Source organism: Anomaloglossus baeobatrachus, chromosome 5 (assembly GCF_048569485.1).
Source record: "Anomaloglossus baeobatrachus isolate aAnoBae1 chromosome 5, aAnoBae1.hap1, whole genome shotgun sequence".
Taxonomy (NCBI): domain Eukaryota; kingdom Metazoa; phylum Chordata; class Amphibia; order Anura; family Aromobatidae; genus Anomaloglossus; species Anomaloglossus baeobatrachus.
In genome coordinates this window covers 490,565,100-490,586,274 of record NC_134357.1, presented here as the reverse complement: position 1 = coordinate 490,586,274, position 21,175 = coordinate 490,565,100, and the positions used below count along the sequence as shown (strand labels likewise).

At 43.7% G+C, this 21,175-nt stretch overlaps 1 protein-coding gene across 7 annotated transcripts in view; it reads right to left on the bottom strand.

Annotated features, from left to right (window-relative positions):
- The window catches only part of AATK (apoptosis associated tyrosine kinase), a 173,014-nt gene that overhangs the window by 21,097 nt on the left and 130,742 nt on the right, over positions 1-21,175 (bottom strand). For all 7 annotated transcript variants that reach the window (XM_075350723.1, XM_075350718.1, XM_075350720.1 and 4 more), the window contains 5 exons: positions 18,133-18,212; positions 17,835-17,953; positions 11,072-11,159; positions 7,390-7,523; positions 1,407-1,491 (listed from right to left, as the gene is read on the bottom strand). In XM_075350723.1, coding sequence (XP_075206838.1) covers positions 1,407-1,491; positions 7,390-7,523; positions 11,072-11,159; positions 17,835-17,953; positions 18,133-18,212 — 506 coding nt within the window. The remainder of the gene's footprint in view (positions 1-1,406; positions 1,492-7,389; positions 7,524-11,071; positions 11,160-17,834; positions 17,954-18,132; positions 18,213-21,175) is intronic.

Below are 21,175 nucleotides of genomic sequence, written 5' to 3'. Positions count from 1 at the left end.
TACTATCCGAGGCAACGCTAGTATACATATATATATATAGCTACAGCTAGTATATATATATATATATATATATATATATATACCATATGTCGAATTTAACAATCCTGTGTGGACATAAATACAGTCGAAAAATTGTCCATATGATTAATTATTCTCCGTGCACATATTAATATTGTTATATCATATGCACGACTAATATGATGACAATAATGTTCTCAAAGGTCATATAGATAATCACGGGGTACCAACAAGCAATATTAGATCAATACAAGAAAGGAGCACATGTACGCAAAAAAAAACCTCACTCATAGATGTTCGTAGTCTATAGGGTGCATGTGACTCTGTCACCCACAATTTCAGCTACCGGTAATACAACTGTTTATGTTATAATACAGCCCACACCTCTGGATCAGTATCCCTAGATGTTCTTAAATTGATAAAGAGTGACCACAAACAGTTATGAGATACAATATGGGATCGCACGTATGCAAACATGTATTTATCTGAGGATATTCATATCTCACATGGTGTATGTGATATCCGTCACCTAATTTTTCACTGGTGACCCAATTCATATTATGATGTAGACCACATTCAAATAGCAATCATAACACCTTGTGCAGATATATAATGCCAAAGGGCACCAACGTATACCATACAGATAGTCCATATCAGGTATCTACAGATTGTACATATTTAGAGTGTGGATTTTTGAGTTATTATAGCAGCCGCCCTACACCAATAATTCCAATTGCATACATAAATGCAAAATGTGTCAGATATAGGATCACACATCTGCATAATTCAGCACACTCAAAATTGGAATGATCTCACTACAGTCCTCGTGTTTTCTAAAGGAAGACCATACTTCTCCTGTGGTCTAAGGTCCAAATACCAGCATATCCAGGCGGTGAGGGGGGTCCGGTCACTCTCCCTGTATGGGACTATGCTGACCCTTTTTTTTCCGAAAACATCTTCAGTCCACAACTGGCCCTGTTGTGACTAACCCTTACAGTACATCCAGAGCCTATACAAATCACGTCCGGTATCAGTCTTGGATACCAGACTTGATTTGTATAGGCTCTGTATTGGGTCATGAGTTACATAGGTGCAATATTTTTCCCCTGAAGAGCAATTGTGGTGAAATGCGTTGGGAGGCGCCTGGATGCTGCAACTTTTCGCTCATCCAGAATCTGGATTAGATAAAAGCTGACCATCTGCTCTCCCTCACTGAATAACATTGGTCCAAGTGCAATGCGAAATTTTCTTGCATTGCATTCATCCGATTGATACTCTTGTGAGAGCGTACCCTTAGAGTGCAATATGTTTACAGCCCCTGACAAAATGCCATCTAACCCACTCAATATCAATCACACTCAATAATAATGTGAAATATCAGTACTTACCCGAAATTTGGAATGCGAAAGTCCATAGTCACCAATTTTCACAGTCAAGTCAGCCGAAAGGAGACAGTTCCGCAGAGCGAGGTCACTATGTATCAAAGAGGAGAGACAGTGAGACAGACACCTAAGAGGCGCCATAAACCGCCGCGTGTCCTAAAGTACAAATCCGCCAAACCGGCGACCATGGCACTCAAACTGAGAGGAAGGCTCAGAGATTTTATCCTTCACACAGAGCATAGGGATGACTATTGCCATGGGCTACAAAATCTCTCACCCCAAGATTATTTTTTTTAAACTAATATATCCTCTACGACCATCAGAGATCAAAAATAAAAGATGGTGGATTGATCTGCGCTTGATCATTGTGGATCCGCGGTGTCATTTCATGGCGCAAGATCATTATGGAGACGGATCTTTCTCTCATGAGTCAGCACTTGGAGGAGACTGCTCTTGTGAGCGCTCACTGCATATTATACCAGTAGAGATACACAGAAAGGACTTTATTTTATAGACTGGATTGTAATCATGTATTCTATCGATCTATCTATCTATCTATCTATCTATCTATCTATCTATCCCTCTATCTATCCCTCTATCCCTTTATCTCTCTATCTATCTATCTATCTATCTATCCCTCTATCTAGCTATATCTCTATCTATCCCTCTATCTATCTATCATCCATCCATCTATCTATCTATTCCTCTCTCTATCTATCTATCTATCTATCTATCCCCCTATCCATCTATCTATCTATCTATCTATCCCTCTATCTATCTATCCCTCTATCTATCTATCCCTCTATCTATCCCTCTATCTATCCCTCTATCTATCTATCTATCCCTCTATCTATCTATCTATCTATCTATCTATCCCTCTATCTATCTATCCCTCTATCTATCCCTCTATCTATCCCTCTATCTATCTATCCCTCTATCTATCTATCCCTTTATCTATCCCTCTATCTATCTATCTATCTCTCTATCTATCTATCTATTATGGGGCCACAGTATGGCTAGCACTTTAATTATAAGGTCAATGTGTGGTTGACACTTTTATAGGATCACTGTTTATGGGGTCACTGTTACAACAAGTTCACTATATATGGCCGGCCACTGTTATAGGGTCACTGTGAGGCTGACACTGTTATGGGGGTCACTGTGTAGATTACACTGTTTTGGGGTCTCTATGGTTCACACTGTTATGAGGTCACTGTTTGGCTGGCCACAGTTATGGTATCACTGTGTGGCTGACACTTTTATGGGGTCACTGTGTGGGTTACATTGATATGGGGTAACTGAGTGGCTCACACTGTTATGGGTCACTGTATCACTGGCCACTGTTATGGGTTCACTGTGTGACTGACATTGTTAGGGGGTCATTATATGGCTGACACTTTTAGGGGGCACTGTGTAGTTGACACTGTTAGGGGGTTATTGTGTGGGTTACACTGTTAGGGGGTCACTGTGTGGCTTGCACTGTTAGGGGGCACTGTGTAGGTTACACTGTTATGGGGTCGCTGTATGGTTGACACTGTTAGGGGGTTATTCTGTGGGTTACACTGTTAGGGGGTCACTGTGTGTCTTGCACTGTTAGGGGGTCACTGTGTGGCTGAGACTGTTATGGGGTCACTGTGTGGCTCACACTATTATGGGGTCACTGTATGGCTGGTCATTGTTATGGGTTCACTGTGTGGCTGACATTGTTAGGGGGTCATTATGTGGCTGACACTGTTAGGGGGCACTGTGTAGGTCACACTGTTATGGGGTCGCTGTATGGTTGACACTGTTAGGGGGTTATTGTGTGGGTTACACTGTTAGGGGGTCACTGTGTGGCTGAGACTGTTATGGGGTCACTGTGTGGCTCACACTATTATGGGGTCAGTGTATGGCTGGCCACTGTTATGGAGTCACTGTGTGTCTGACACTTTTATGGGGTCACTGTGTGGGTTACATTGTTATGGGGTCACTGTGTGGCTGACCCTGCTATAGGGTCACTGTGGGGTTTCAGAAATTAAAGAGACAATCCAGGCTACATTGTGCACCTTTTTGACCATTTGGTGCAGTACAGTATGGCTCTGGATGTTTTCACTGATGCAGAAGTCTATAGCTGAACCTCATCCTTGTCATTTTAAAGGGGCTTTCTTTTCTTTACCATAATATTGTTTACCTTTTTACTCATCTAACTGCTCCAATAACGTACAGTATATCACAAAAGTGAGTACATCCCTCACAGTTTGTAAATATTTTAGTATATGTTATTTTTATGGGACAACACTGAAGATACTGTATGACGCTTTGATACAATGTACAGTAGTCAGTGTACACAGTGTAAATTTGGGGTCCTTTAAAGAATTCAACACACAGCCATTAAAGAGGTTGCCACTACTTTTACATAAATGGCCTATTCTTCAGATATGCCATCAATATCTGATCAGCCAGGGTCCAACACCTCGCACCCCTGCCGGTCAGCTGTTCTCGGGGCCTGCGGGGGTTCCTGAGCTTCCCCGTCAATTGATAGTAGCCACGGCTGGGCACTGCACATCTACCTCCCCCATTCATATCTATAGGAGGTGGGTGTGCAAAACCTGGTGACAGCCGCTATTAGAAGACGAGGGCCGCCAGCACCGAGAACAGCTGATCGTTGGGGATGCGGGGTAACGGACCCCGGCCAATCAGACACTGATGACCTATCGTAAGGAAAGGACATCAATGTAAAATTAGTAGATAACCTCTTTAATGTCCAACCCACTGGCAACAAAAGTGAGTACACCCCCTAAGTGAAAATGGCCAATTTGTGCCCAAAATGTCAATATACATTGCCTTGCGAAAGTATTCGGCCCCCTTGAATTTTTCATCCTTTTCCCACATTTCAGGCTTCAAACATAAAGATAAAAAATGTTAATGTTATGGTGAAGAATCAACAACAATTAGGACACAATTGTGAAGGTGAATGATATTTATTTCTTATTTTAAACTTTTGTAAAAAATAAAAAAATAAAAATTGGGGCGTGCAATATTATTCGTCCCCTTTACTTTCAGTGCAACTAACTCACTCCAGAAGCTCATTGAGGATCTCTGAATGATCCAATGTTGTCCTAAATGACTGATGATGATAAATATAAGCCCCTCTGTGTAATCCAGTCTCCATATAAATGCACCTGCTCTGTGATAGTCTCAGTGTTCTGTATAAAGCACAGAGAGCATCATGAAGACCAAGGAATACAACAGGCAGGTCCGTGATACTGTTGTGGAGAAGTTGAAAGCCAGATTTGGTTACAAAAAGATTTCCAAAACCTTAAACATCCCAGGAAGCACTGTGCAAGCGATCATATTGAAATGGAAGGAGTATCATACCCCTGCAAAGCTACCAAGACCCAGCCGTCCGTCAAAAATTTCATGTCAAACAAGGAGAAGACTGATCAGAGATGCAGCCAAGAGGCCCATGATCACTCTGGATGAACTGCAGAGATCTACAGCTGAGGTGGGAGAGTCTGTCCATAGGACAACAATCAGTCGTACACTGCACAAATCTGGCCTTTATGGAAGAGTGGCAAGAAGAAAGCCATTTCTCAAAGATGTCCATAAAAAGTGTTGTTTAAAGTTTGCCACAAGCCACCTGGGAGATACACCAAACATGTGGAAGAAGGTGCTCTGGTCAGATGAAACCAAAATCAAACTTTTTGTGCACAATGCCAAATGATATGTTTGTCGTAAAAGCAACACAGCTCATCACCCTGAACACACCATCCCCACTGTCAAACATGGTGGCGGCAGCATCATGGTTTGGGACTGCTTTGCTTCAGCAGGGACAGGGAAGATGGTTAAAATTGATGGGAAGATGGATGTAGCCAAATACAGGACTATTCTTAAAGAAAACCTGTTGGAGTCTGTAAAAGACCTGAGACTGGGACAGAGATTTGTCTTCCAACAAGACAATGATCCAAAACCTAAAGCAAAATCTACAATGGAATGGTTCACAAATAAACGTATCCAGGTGTTAGAATGGCCAAGTCACAGTCCAGACCTGAAAACAATCGAGAATCTGTGGAAAGAGCTGAAAACTGCTGTTCACAAACACTCTCCATCCAACCTCACTCAGCTCCAGCTGTTTACAAAGGAAGAATGGGCAAGAATTTCAGTCTCTGGATGTGCAAAACTGATAGACACAAACCCCAAGCAACTTGCAGCTGTAATTGCAGCAAAAGATGATGCTACAAAGTATTAACTTAAAGGGGATGAATAATATTGCACGCCCCAATTTTCAGTTTTTTATTTTTTACAAACTTCACAATTGTGTCCCACTTGTTGTTGATTCTTCACCATAACATTAACATTTTTATCTTTATGTTTAAAGCCTGGAATGTGGGAAAAGGTTGAAAAATTCAAGGGGGCCGAATACTTTCGCAAGGCCCTGTATTGTGTGGCCACCATTAATTTAATTCACTGCCCTAACCTTCTTGGGCATGGAGGTCACTAGAGCGTCACAGGAGCCACTGGATCCTCTTCCATCCTCCATGATGACATCACAGAGCTGGTGGATGTTAGAGACATTGGGCTTCTCCACCTTCTGATTGAGGAGGCCCCACAGATGCTGAATAGGGTTTAGGTCTGGAGACGCTTGGCCAATCCAACACCTTTACCCTCCGTGTCTTTTTGCGCTTCCTCTGCGGTTGCTATGGCAGCAACAACAGATCTCTGTGTATGGACTTCCTGTCAGGTGACCTCCACTTATAAAAACGTGCTCATACGAGAGTAGGTCACATGACAGGAAGTCCAGGCGAGGCAAAGTTAGTGATCTGATGTCTACATTACGGCAGCAACTCAGAAAATCAGTTGAAATATAATAAAAAAAACCCATTTTAATACAGAAACATTACAAGAATCCCAAATGTACTTGTTTGACAAAATGTTATAGCCCAGAGCTGAATTCACAATTCTGCTGGTTGTCGTTTGAAACAGTCAACAAGCCTGTGATCAGATACACCTCAAACTGCCCCAGAGGAGCTTCTCTAATCTAGGGGGTGCACTTAGTTCCTCTATATAGATTCTGAATGAGAAGGGATTTATTGGTAGATTTCAGCTCTGAAGGCTGCAGAATTGTGAATGCAGCTGTGAAGTTTTTTTTATGGAAATTGTTAAATGGTCGAATAAGAAATGATTGCTTATTTTATCATGATATTATTGACGTCAGGATGGGCCAGCCATTTATATAGGAGGGCACTGCCCGTGGCCAAAAGGGGCCCACAAATATTCTTTGTGCCGTCATGGCAGTGACTGCCTCAATATGGCATTTTGAGACTCTGACAACCCCTTTCTGGACTATAATGTGTCCCAGCTGAATAAAACTTGTACAACTTGTATATTAAGCATTTAGAAAACTTTCCAATACTTAATAATCAAATTCCTCACCATTTTCAAGATCTCTGCTTGCTGTCAGGGAATGGCACCATTCTTTTTTTTCATCCTGAAGCTATAAACCTGTATAAACGTAACCTTTCTTACAGCTGAGGGTTTGCTACAATAATGGACGGTCTGTGCAGCCTCTGGATTACCATTCACTGACAGCAAGCAGGGTTCTGAAAAAAATGTTGAGGAACTGATGCACAAAGTATATTAGAAAGATGAAGAAGTCACAGAGAAGCAGCAAGTCGTGGAATGTGCACACAGGTAGCGGAGGGAAGACAAATGATAAGCGTCACCAGGCGCTGCCGTCCGAGAGACCAGGAGCAGTGAGTGCCGCCTGCAACAAAATCACTGATGCTGGAGCCTGCATGTCCCACTCATTCAGCATCAGGATATTGTTCCAGGGGACAAACCAAGAAGCGTCCATAGATGCCCAAGAGGAGATTCTGAGTCTACGGGAAGGGAGAGGGGCACAACATGGCGGAAAGAAAAGGTGAAATGCATTCAGGTGCTTCTGATGCGGAGCATGATACCGTCTAATCTACAGGATCATTCACAGCAAGCAGAGATGTTGTCTTCTGACCTGTGGGTGTAGTTATTCTTATGCAGGTGAAGGATCCCACAGCAAACTTCACAGGCCATCCGCTGCAGGGTCAGTGGGTCAGGCGATGTGGACTCGGTGGCCGCACAGCTCTGGAGATAGCCTTTTAGATCCCCCTATAGGTTTATACAATGAAAAATTACAATCCACTAATCCAGAATGCTTGATAATCCAGCTGCTATCAGGGATATCTTTAGGAGTTTAAGGGAAACAAAGTCATAGTGGCCCCTTGTCTACTACAGCCCCAAAACACAAAATAAGAAACTGCAGCCGCATCTCCCTCCTCTCCCTCCACCCACCTTTTACCCTATTAACATTTTAACACCAGACGGTTTTTAGATGGATAACAGAATAGTAAGGTATACAAAGACTCTTAATTTTTCCCCATAGTCTAAGGCCCCTTTCACACATCAGTTTTTTGCCATCAGTCACAATCCGTTTTATCGACGATCCGTCGCAGATTGTGTAAAAACTGATGAGACGGATCCCTGTAAAAAACGGATCTCTCGTACCTGGTTTTTCAGGCCAAAGGATAGAGAGAGAGAGAGCTGGATGAAACGTGAGGCCATCCGTCACAATCCGTCGCTAATAAAAGTCAATGAGAAAAAAACGGATCCAGCAACATCAGACGCTGGATCCGTTTTTTTCAAGATTCAACGGATTGTGACTGATGGCAAAAAACTGATGTGAAAGGGGCCTAAGGGTTTCCATTTATCAGATTTCTACAACTGCAGTATGAGTTTTTTTTATTGCTGTAGTCGATTTTTGTGGTTTTGTCAGTAAACATTAAATACATATATATATATATGTGTGTATATGTATGTGTGTGTGTGTGTATATATATATATATGAATATATATATATATATATTTTTAAGACGATGTGACCTATAAACTTACCTTTTTCCTTTATATTTGTCAATGTTTGTGTAATGTGATATTTTACTAGTTTATACTATTTCTGACTTCTCTTGATATTTGGTATTATTCAAGGGTGGATGTAATTTTTAGCCAAATTCAGAAGAATCCGTTGGTGTAGAAAAAATATATACTCCAAAAAGACCCTTAAATAATGCACTGGTAACTTACATAAGAGAAACTGCAGCTTCATCTCCCTCTTCTCCACTCCTGATTAATTACACTGACAAACAAAAGGGTAACTTGATTTTCAGGCTCCATATCTCACCATCCACAATATCTTTGAGTTTGAGACTACTTTCATTTTGTAGACAGTCGTCTTGCCTATCTCATACATAAATTTGACTTGCAACTATGTAGCATATGATTAGTTATGCAGATTGTTGTCATGTCACTGCATTGTTACTGTTTTGCTCCTGGTGGTAGAAATTATTATTATTATTATTTATTATTATAGCGTCATTTATTCCATGGCGCTTTACAAGTGAAAGAGGGTATACGTACAACAATCATTAACCGTACAAAAAAGACTGGTATAGAAGGAGAGAGGACCCTGCCCGCGAGGGCTCACAGTCTACAGGGAATGGGTGATGGTACAATAGGTGAGGACAGAGCTGGTTGCGCAGTGGTGTACTGGACTGAAGGCTATTGTAGGTTGTAGGCTTGTTGGAAGAGGTGGGTCTTGAGGTTCCTCTTGAAGCTTTCCATGGTAGGTGAGAGTCTGATGTGCTGAGGTAGAGCGTTCCAGAGTATGGGGGAGGCACGGGAGAAATCTTGTACGCGATTGTGGGAAGCGGAGATAAGAGAGGAGTAGAGAAGGAGATCTTGTGAGGATCTGAGGTTGCGTGCAGGTAGGTACCGGGAGACTAGGTCACAGATGTAGGGAGGAGACAGGTTGTGCATGGCTTTGTATGTCATGGTTAATGTTTTGAACTGGAGTCGTTGGGTGATGGGAAGCCAGTGAAGGGATTGGCAGAGTGGCGAGGCTGGGGAGTAGCGAGGGGAGAGGTGGATTAAGCGGGCCGCAGAGTTTAGGATAGATTGGAGGGGTGCGAGAGTGTTGGAAATCTCTTTTTCTTCCTGCATACTACAAATTACAACCTGTTCTCACATTCCCTAATAGCTCAGTGTGTTATTAGGCTAATCCCCAAGCGAAAGGACACTGGTTCGAGGAGCAGCCATGAAGAAGATTTTCTAAGAAAAGAGAAACAGCATCTTCCACCTCATCGATAGCGATCTCTTGGCCATGAAAATTGCCAAACTGCGTCATGTGAGTGCCATGCCCGTAGTACTGCAGAATGTGAATTGAAGTCCATCCATCCATTCAAAGCCAAGAGGTGGATGTCCAGGCAAAATATCAGCGTCAACAAGTCGGCTCATCGCAACGTCTATCAGTTCATGGCAGTGGAGGCGGCTCCTATGCTTCATAATACTGAGATCACAGATGTCCATGCAAGCATGGTACAACGCACATTACGCAAGTCTGGAATGGTGGCCTGAAGAAAGGTGAAGAAGCCTTGACTTCGATATCATCAGAAGACGCGTCGGCTCGACTTTGCAAAGAAGTACGAAACGTAGACAGTAGAAGATTGGAAATGGGTGATTTGGAGCGATGAAATGAAAGTCAATAGACTAAGCTCTGATGGATGCAAAAGGGTCTGGAAGAAACAAGGCAAAAAGGGGCTAACGTATCAAGAAATTGAAGAAACTGTCAACTGTCAGTGGCGGAAGCCTGATGATACGGGCTGTTTCACAGCCAAAAGCGTTGGATACTTGACTAGGACCGATGGTGGTGTCAATGCTGAGCTATATGGGAGTATTCTATAAAACAAACTTTGTACACTCGGGTACTATGGGTATGAAAAGGACGACATAGTGTTCCAGCAGGACAATGACCTGAAGCATATGTTGACATTAGCTAAGAAATGGTTGAATGACAATGAAGAAGAGGTGCTGGATTGTCCCCCACAATCCTCGAACCTCAACCCAATTGAACATTTGTGTGTAGAGTTGAAGAGCGAGCTGTATATATGAAGAGAGCTGACCAGTAACCCCAACATTGGGAACGTGTAGAACAAACCTGGGATCAGATTTTGGTCTAGACATGCTTGAGTCTGATCGAGAGCCCAGAAGGATTCAGGAGTGGTGAAAGCCAAAGGTGGATTTACAAAATAATAAAATATTCATTTAGATTTTTAGGAGCAAAACAGTAACAATGCAGTGAAATGACAAGACTCTACATAACTAATCATATGCTAAATAGCTCAAGTCAAATTTATGTATGATATAGCCAAGAGAATTGACTATAAAATGAAGGTAGTCTCACTCTCAAAGATGTAGTGGATGGTGAGATATGGAGCCTGAAAGACGAAAGTGCAAAACATTGTTACCCTTTTGCTCATCAGTGTATTTACTAGTTTGCACGTGATCAACTCTGGGGAGACTGAAGAAGAAGAAGAAAAAGTTTCTGAAAACAATCTCGGTGTAATCCTTGTAGGCTGATGATGGGTTGGATGATAGTGACACCCTGCCTGGAAGTAGCACACGGCGAGATGCGCCTTTAATTATGCAGACACTTAATATAAGTAATAAGACATGTGTTTAAATTAGTTTGGTGTTAATTGTTTGGTGTGAAAAACATCACATCACCGGCACGCCCTGACTCGCTGTGTAAGTAACCTACATCCTGGGTTACATAAGACACCAGCGGTGCGTCATCCCCTGTCAGCACCCATCCGGGCACTCACCAGAGGGCAGAACTCCATGACCAGCAGATAAGGGGTGATCTCTGCCCACTGCGCCAGACACTGAAGAAGGTTTGGGTGCTGCAGAACCCTGGGGAAACAGAAAACATGGACACAAGTGATGCAAGGTGTAAGAAATTACCAAAAGAGCGCCACCCTTCAATGTGGTAGTGTCTAGTACTGCGGCTCCATTCACTTCAATACTACTCTTACTTGTCACAGTGTGTTGTACAACAGCTCAGCCCACTTGGTAGTGTCTGGCACTGCATCTTATCCCCAGTCACTTAAAGACACAGCACCCCTATTGTCAGTGGTAGTGTCTGGTACTGCATCTTATCCCCAGTCACTTAAAGACACAGCACCCCTATTGTCAGTGGTAGTGTCTGGCACTGCATCTTATCCCCAGTCACTTAAAAATAAGACACAGCACCCCTATTGTCGGTGGTAGTGACTGGCACTGCATCTTATCCCCAGTCACTTAAAAATTAGACACAGCGCCACTTTTGTCGGTGGTAGTGTCTGGTACTGCATCTTATCCCCAGTCACTTAAAAATTAGACACAGCGCCACTTTTGTCGGTGGTAGTGTCTGGTACTGCATCTTATCCCCAGTCACTTAAAAATTAGACACAGCGCCACTTTTGTTGGTGGTAGTGACTGGTACTGCATCTTATCACCAGTCACTTAAAAATAAGACACAGCACCCCTATTGTCGGTGGTAGTGACTGGCACTGCATCTTATCCCCAGTCACTTAAAAATTAGACACAGCATCCCTTCTTGTCGGTGGTAGTGTCTGGTACTGCATCTTATGCCCAGTCACTTAAAAATGAGACACACTGCCACTCTTGTCGATGGTAGTGACTGGTACTGCAGCTCAGCCAATACCAAACACCGCCATTGACAAAAGAGGTGCTGTTTTGGGAAGAAAAAAAAAATAATTTTTCTAATACCATAAATCACCTTAAATTAGTATATGGCTACAGTTTATTATCATTGTTACACACGCACGCACACACACATATGTATGTGTGTGTGTATATATAAATATATACATATCAATAATGTTATAGTAATTAAAGGTGATTTATGAGATTAGAAAAATAAATCCCCCCCCCGAAATATATATATACACACACACAGTACAGACCAAAAGTTTGGACACACCTTCTCATCTCTAGAACAACTGTTAAGAGGAGACTTTGTGCAGCAGGCCCTCATGGTAAAATAGCTGCTAGGAAACCACTGCTAAGGACAAGCAACAAGCAGAAGAGACTTGTTTGGGCTAAAGAACACAAGGAATGGACATTAGACCAGTGGAAATCTGTGCTTTGATCTGATCAGTCCAAATTTGAGATCTTTGGATCCAACCACCGTGTCTTTGTAGAAAAGGTGAACGGATGGACTCTACATGGCTGGTTCCCACCGTGAAGCATGGAGGAGGAGGTGTGATGGTGTGGGGGTGCTTTGCTGGCGACACTGTTGGGGATTTATTCAAAATTGAAGGCATACTGAACCAGCATGGCTACCACAGCATCTTGCAGCGGCGTGCTATTCCATCTGGTTTGCGTTTAGTTGGACCATCATTTATTTTTCAATAGGACAATGACCCCAAACACACCTCCAGGCTGTGTAAGGGCTATTTGACTAAGGCCCCCTTCACACGTCCGTGTTTCTGGTACGTGCTAGGTCCGTGCCCGTATGTACCGGAGACACGGGCACACGTATACCCATTAAAATCAATGGGTATATGTGCACGCACGTGTTCTGCTAGTGGCCCGTGCCTCCGTGTGGAGCAGACGTGTGCTCCACACGGATGCATGTCCGTGTTTCTCCGGCAGCACGGGCCCGCACACATACCACACGGATGTAGTGTGGATGCGGATGCACGTGACACGCGCCGGAGAAACACACGTCATTGTAAAAAATAAAAAAACACATACTCACCTCCACCATACCTGCAGTCTCTGCCGCAGCTGTCACCTGCATCCGACCCCCAGTGAATTTGAACAACGCATCTTCTTCACTGGGGGCCGGAAGCAGCGTCAGCGGGGCGTGGCCTGTGCTGGACGCTGTCATTCAGCACCACAGACAGCTCCGGAAGAAACAGGTAAGGCGGGGCTTTCCGTTTTCTATGTGTTATTACGTATAACACACGGTGAACAGGAATGTGCCATAAACCCGGCACACGGGGAGCAAACCACCCCTTTAACACGTACGTGAAAAAACGGATCGTTTTTTTCACGGACGTGTGAAGGGGGCCTAACAAGGAGAGAGATGGGGTGCTACGCCAGATGACCTGGCCTCCACAGTCACCAGACCTGAACCCAATCGAGATGGTTTGGGGTGAGCTGGACCGCAGAGTGAAGGCAAAAGGGCCAACAAGTGCTAAGCATCTCTGGGAACTCCTTCAAGACTGTTGGAAAACCATTTCTGGTGACTACCTCTTGAAGCTCACCAAGAGAATGCCAAGAGTGTGCAAAGTAGTAATCAAAGTAAAAGGTGGCTACTTTGAAGAACCTAGAATATAAGACATATTTTCAGTTGTTTCACACTTTTTAAAGTATTTCATTCCACGTTTTAATTCATAGTTTTGATGCCTTCAATGTGAATCTACAATTTTCAGAGTCCTGAAAATAAAGAAAACTCTTTGAATGAGAAGGTGTGTCCAAACTTTTGGTCTGTACTGTATATATATGTATATATATGTATGTATATATATAACTATAACAATTTATTATATTTTACAATAATTATACCAATTTTATACTAATATATATATCTATATAAAAAAAATAAGAAAAAAATGCACATACACCTTTTAAATATTATTTTATAATATTTTATTTAAAAGTGACTTAGGAGATCAGAAGATTGTGTATTTTGCTTTTTTGCCCAGAAACAGCGCCCCCTTATGTCTGGTATTGCAGTATGAATAATTATATTTCATATTCTGAGTTTTATGCATATATAAAACATAATAATTGCGATTATAAAATATAATTGAATGTTGATTGGAGTTAATATTTGCTTCTAAAGCCATAATTCTCATTACATAAGGTTTTCTCCGTTCATTCCTAAAGCCAAGTTCAGCACTTCCGCCCTTTACCACTAGGGGGAGACCTTCACAATCTCTAATTTTCCCAAACATAGGAGGGGGTCGCCCTATAGCAACTGGTGTATGAGACATATGGGGGAGAGAACGTGCGATTCACTGAGGAGCATTTCCACCCACACACTATTTATTCACGGATACAAGCCGCATGTACATATAAATATAGCCTGAGGGATAGATCTTAAAAAGGAAACAGAGGAGTGGGCGTCTCCATGCTACAATTATACACCCCAGATGACGGCACCATAGATATTATGGTAGTAGGGATTCTCCACTTTGTAATGGGACTTTATCCGGGATCCTCTTATTTAATATAATATCTCCCTGTGATTGGTCCCATAGTAAACTTTTAAAAGGCCCCTAAGATCACAACACACGTGTGCGTGTGTGTGTGTGCGCGTGTGTATGTGTATATATATATATATATATATATATATGTATATATATATATATATATATATATAAAATATTCATATATATAATGTATATATACACACGTCCTCCCGGTCACCTAGTTATCACAATTTGACCCATGTACCACTTCCACTTTCCAAACACATGAGGTTCAAGAGCTGTTCACTCTGCTGAGATGGAAAAGTTGTGGAGTTATGGAAATAACATGATGGATCGATAGATTATCGATCTGTATATGATGAAAAAATAGAAACAAAATATTCAAAACATCTCAATATATTCAGCATGGGGTGGCGGTACTGAAATCCCTGCACTTAACAGCCTTCGCTGCTGTCAATGAGGTTATTAATGGTCGTCTGAGGAAGGTTCTGCTACTTTGGATGCATTTGGGAAAATCATCAAGATCCTCTGCTGGCAGCTGCCTCTACAATTACCAACTAATGACGTCCTCGATGGGAGACCAGACTGGGACACTGCAGGCCATGATAGCACAGTTAGGCCATGCAGGCTGCTCACAGAAGCACAAGCAACCTGCGGCCTGGCATTATTGTGTTGAAAAATGGCTCTTAGGACACTTCGGAGAAATGGCCGTACCAAGGATTCCACAACCAAATCAATGTGACGCCGAGCTGTTGGTGGACCTAGAATGAAAACTAGAGGCATCCAGCTACTGGAAATTATACCACTCGAGGACACCATTATACCAGGAGTAGGCCTGATGTGACCATCTCTGGTGAAGGCCTCTTCATGGTACAGCTCATGTGGTGTCCAAACTGATCTATGGCTATTATGGTGTTCAAGAGAAAAATGGGAGTGGGACTCATCGCTGAAGAAGACAGAACTCCATTCCAGCCCCCATTTGGAAATCACATGGGCAACGCCATGAAGAGGTCTACATGAGGGAATGTCACACCGGTTCTACTCCTAGCATTGTGGGGGGAGGAGAGGGGTGAATAATGTGCAATAGACATACCATCTAGTCTTCATTCAAAGAAAACCAACAGCTCGACATTTGGTGGTGGAGCCAGTAGAGCGGCCATTAATAATCTCACTGATGGCAGTCGAGGCTGTAATTGCGTGGCGCTCATACTCCATCTTGAATAAATCCAGATGGTTTGGTTATTTTGCCTTCATTTTTCCATCACTTCCTAATCAGTGGTGAGTGATTTCCATAACTCTATGACTTTTCCTTCTTGAGGACTGTGATACCCCGGACAGGCACCATGGTTCCCAAGGCACACTTATCAACAAAATCTGACTATTTAAGCATCACCCCTGGTAACAAATGGTACTACCTCCACACCGTACTACATCCACACCGCCTAGGTGGGGTTTGCTTAAACCCAGTCCTTTTTATGCTCCAGTTCCTAAAATTGTCCCAGAAAACTAGGATTGTGAGCATCTATGTGTTTGTGATCCCCCTCTATAGATCATCTCTGTAGAAGAGGCTTCCATTCTGGTGGGCTCCAGCCATCCTTATAATACATGGACCTTAGTCACCTTCATCAGTTAATTTCCAAAAATAGCGCCACCCTTATACATAGGCCATATCTGGTATTGCATCTCAGTTCCATCTAAGTGAATGGTGTTCAGCTGCAATACCACACCTAACCTGAGGCAGGAGCGGCGCTGTTTATGGATATAAGCAGCCATGTATTTCTAATCCTGGACAAGTTTATGGTTGGCATTCTTACAACCGGCTTGTTCCGAAAATTCTGGGATGTGAAGGTCCTCTGTTATTCCTCCTAGAAATGCATTAATGAAATTGACAACTGGGTGTGACCAGTTAGGGGTGTGTTCCTTCATTGTCCAATCAGAACAGACATGTCAGAAGTGGTTACAGGCCGTTTTTTAACAATCAGGTGATAATCTTTGCAGGAGTCGTGACGCAAGAGATAGATCTTTGCTTTTCAACAACCTAAAAAAGGAGCCATAAGCTAAAATACAGAGTGGGGGATCCAGCAAGTCCGTACATTATAAAAACACAGCACTGATTTCAATGGGACTCATGTAATTCTTCACTTTCCCTCTGGGGGGCGCTGCAGGAAATTGAACACTTGCTGCCAGGTTCCTTATTTTATTATCTATTTTGCAGTGACCCAGTCCATGAATGTTCAGATACACTCTCAGCTCAAAACGGCCGAAAACACATAAACAGACATAACCTGCAATGCTCAACATGGCCTGGAGATGGCGGTAACCAGTCAGGAGATCAGCCTCATCTAAGTTTGATTGCGATTGGAACAGAATCTATATGGTACTGGATGGTGCGTTATGGCACAGCGAGGACTAGCCCTTTCTTTTTAAATGGAATCTGTCAGCAGGTTTTTGCTACCTCATCTAAGAGCAGCATAATGTAGGCAAGGAGACCCTGAATCCAACTATGTATCACTTAGATTACTGGATGCAGCCTTTCTGAAACAGAGTGTTTAGATTTAGCCATGTAGCAGAGCTGAGTGAGCTTCTCCGCCCACACCGGGCTCTCTATAGTGATTGTACATAGACAGTAAGGTGTCAATCTAAGGAGGGGGAGTGCCGGATTGCTGTGCATGTGACTTTGTAGTCCTAGAAATGATAAAGGTCCTGCTGTTTAAATAAACATGCAAATAAACAACAGATCGGATCTTGACAAGACAGGCATCCCTGAATTCTCTGTCTTAACCCTTGCAGCACACTGGCTTCAGCTTACATAGCAAAAATCTGCTGATTTATTTCCTTTTAAGGGAAGTCTGATGCCTGGGGGGAACATCCCTTTGAATTCTATCTCTCTACCTTAAACCAACCCTAGTGGGTACTAGATACTCAGCTACTATGTGATCAGGGGGGCAAAAAAAAGCTCTCTATGTATGTAATGAGCCTCTTGTGGATCTCTGTCTGGCACTTAAAGGGACGCCAGCCAAATGTCTTCTGGACCTTGGATGTTGTTCATAACCCCGAATGCGACTTCTCCTTGGTCCTGCCAGCTGCTGAGCTATAGGGTGCTGTTTCCAGGGTTCGCTACGTTAGCTATTCCTGCGACCAGTGGTCTGTATCAGGATCTCAGCAAACAGCTCCCTAAATCTCAGCTTCCCAAACTGGGCTAATGTTATGTGCGAAATTTAAGAACTAACGTTTGAATCCTAAATTAAGGGACCCCCCCCCTTCCCCAAAATTACCCTGGACCACCCCTTTGTCACAAATTTGCAAATAACGCCACCCGCTATTGGTTCCAATCATGTTTTGAGTGGAATCTTGGATTCACCTGAAGGGTTGTGTCTCCTCTAGGAACAGCATCTGCTCCTGAACGCTGGCGCTGACCTTCAGCTCCTTCACCACGACCTGAGTACTGGAGAGGCCAGAATTCACCTCCCCCAGCAGCACCTGCGGAGCAGACATCGCTGTTAGCATCACATAGGTTGCTTTAGGCTTTATTTAACATATTATAGTTCTTAAGATAATTGTTATAAATTTTAGAATGTTTCCTAAAAAGTAAATAAGTAGAAAATATAAGAATAAGTAATACCTTCCATCACCAGCAGATGGCAGCAGAGTACACTTACCTTGCCAAACCAGCCATTCCCGATCTCCTTCAAGTATAGCAGGCTCTGTCGTCCCAGGTCTGTAGATTTGAGAAGTTGAACTGCAAAAAAAAAAGTCTTTCAGTACAGTTTTTCATAATCTCTATCCAATCCAAGGATGTGTTCAATAGAAGACAGGGAATGCTGAGATCTGTAGTCCCCAAGCAGCAACTGACCTTCAATATTTCAAAAACTGGTATAGTTTGTGCTGGCTCTGGAATATAGGATCTCTGTTGTTGCACAGGGGCATTAGCTGATGAAGAGGGCATCAAATAACACAAAAAATGACCAATAAGAGTCTCAACAGTAAGTGTATAGCGGTATTATTTATATGTGTGTGTGGCGGTATCTATATATATAATTGCCTTATTCTGTCTGTCTGTCTTGCTCCAAAATTGTGTCACCGTTACAGTGTCGTTACATTGACAACTGTCGGATTGGCCGCTGGGCTCGGCCTGGCCCCGCCCCCCCACGGATTGGCCGCTCGCCTCGGCCTGGTCCCGCCCCCCGCATGGATTAGCCGCTTGCCCCGGCCCTCCGCACGCATCGCCCGCTCCAGCGTACACCGGATCCCGGTACACATGTGCAGGGAGCCGGCATACGCTGATGCCTTGCCCCCGCCACACGTTGGCACACTCGGCTCCGCCCCCGGCGGACATAACCTTGCGATGCTGGGATTGTGACGGAGCCGGTGTACGCTGGTAACCATGATACACATCGCGTAACTATAGGAAGCGCTTCCCTTAGTTACCCGATGTGTATCATGGTTACAGCAGCTCCCGATACACATGTGCAGGGAGCCGGCATACGCTGACGCCTCGCCCGCTCAGTCCCACCCCCGGCACACGATGCCACGCTCGGACCCGTCCCCGGCGGCCCCAGCATGGGGGATGGAGCACGATGGGGGGTGTGCAGCATGGAGGATGGAGCACGATGGGGGGTGCGCAGCATGGGAGATGTAGCACGATGGGGGGTGCGCAGCATGGGAGATGTAGCACGATGGGGGGTGCGCAGCATGGGGGATGATGCACGATGGGGGGTGCGCAGCATGGGGGATGATGCACGATGGGGGGTGCGCAGCATGGGGGATGTTGCACGATGGGGGGTGCGCAGCATGGGGGATGAAGCACGATGGGGGTGCGCAGCATGGGGGATGGAGCACGATGGGGGGTGCGCAGCATGGGGGCTGGAACACGATGGGAGGTGCGCAGCATGGGGGATGGAACATGATGAGCGGTGCGCAGCATGGGGGATGGAGCACGATGAGGGGTGCGCAGCATGGGGGATGGCGCACGATGAGGGGTGCACACCTCCCCCCAAAACACACACACACACCGCCACACGCGCACCGCACAACACACCACACACACACACTGGGAACCACAAACACCGCCCTACACAGACACCCACACACACACACACAGACAACGCCGCACACACACAACACCCAACACACAAACACCGCGGCATACATAAATATACGCACATACCGCGCAACACACACACTGCACAAAACATACCTCCCCCCAAAACACACACACGCACTCCACACCCACACAAACCGCGCAACACACACAGCACCACACACACAGAACACTGCAGACACACAGCGCTCCACAAACAACGCAACACACAACGCAACACACATACACCGCTCTCACACCCCCCCACACACAGACAACACCCAGAACATTTACAGCGCCCTACACAAACACTGGCAACTACACACAACATCTATATAACAAAAATCATACATTAACTACACAATACGTACATTCTAGAATACCCAATGCGTTAGAATCGGGCCACCTTCTAGTTATTTATATGTGTGTATGGCGGTATTATTTATATGTGTGTATGGCGGTATTATTTGAGCACTTTATGGTACTATTTATTATGGCAATGCTTAATTTTTATTTATGTGGAATGCTGTTACTTGGTGACTCAAGGTTAATATGCGATGACTGTATGGTGGTATGTACTACAGCATTGTATGGCACTGTATGTTGGTATACAGTATGAGCAGTGTATGGTGATACTTACTAATTAATGGTGTGATCATTTTTGTTTATTGTGACATTATTTTTGATCTCTGCATGATGGTATATGAGCAGTGTATGATGGTATTTACTAAGGAATGGTGTGGCACTGTTATTATCTATATGGTGCTATTATTTAGTCACTGTATATTTTTATTTTTTTACTCACTGTTTATTTTTCTGAATTGGTCACTGCATGTTGATATATTTGCAGTGTATGGTGGTATTTACTACAACATTTATTGGCACTGTCAATAGAACATTTTATATTGGTATTTGAGCACTCTATGCTGGCACTATTTCAGCACTGTATGGTGGTGTTTATTATGGTATTGTATGGCACTGTCTGTTTTTTTATGTATGGTGTTGTTACTTGTATACAAGCCATTTACTATGTCACTGTTATTAGATTATTTTGTGTATTGAGCTGTTATTTGGTCACTGTATTGTATGGCACTGTTCAGTATATTATTTTTGCACTGTATGATTGGTGGAGAACTATATAAGATCGGCATTTTGGCAAATATATGGAAGTTTAATAGCATTGTTATTTGGGCTCTGCACGGTATTGCTATGTGTGTGTTACATGAAGATACATTATACCAATGTGAGGGTGCCAACAGAAGGTACTGTGTATGGCATCATCCAACATAAGGCAAGAAAAAAGCCTCATAAGGCATAAAATAAAAACAGATTGTGGGTTCTTATCATGCCGATCACCCTACAGATTGAGACACAATGTCTCAGACTTCAATACATGACATTTTAACTCCCTCCGTGCTCCCACGGCGTCCTGCCCACCATCCTGCCCTAGAATTCCAGGGGTACATTCCATTCTGCGCCAGGAACAAACAGCAGCATTGTGCATTGGCCTGGCACAGGCCGGCACTCCTTCGTCAGATGCTGGACACTGGGGCCATTCTGGATGACATCAGTGTCAATATGGAGGGGCCAGGGCGGTCTGTAAGGGCTCCTTTGTGTGAGGA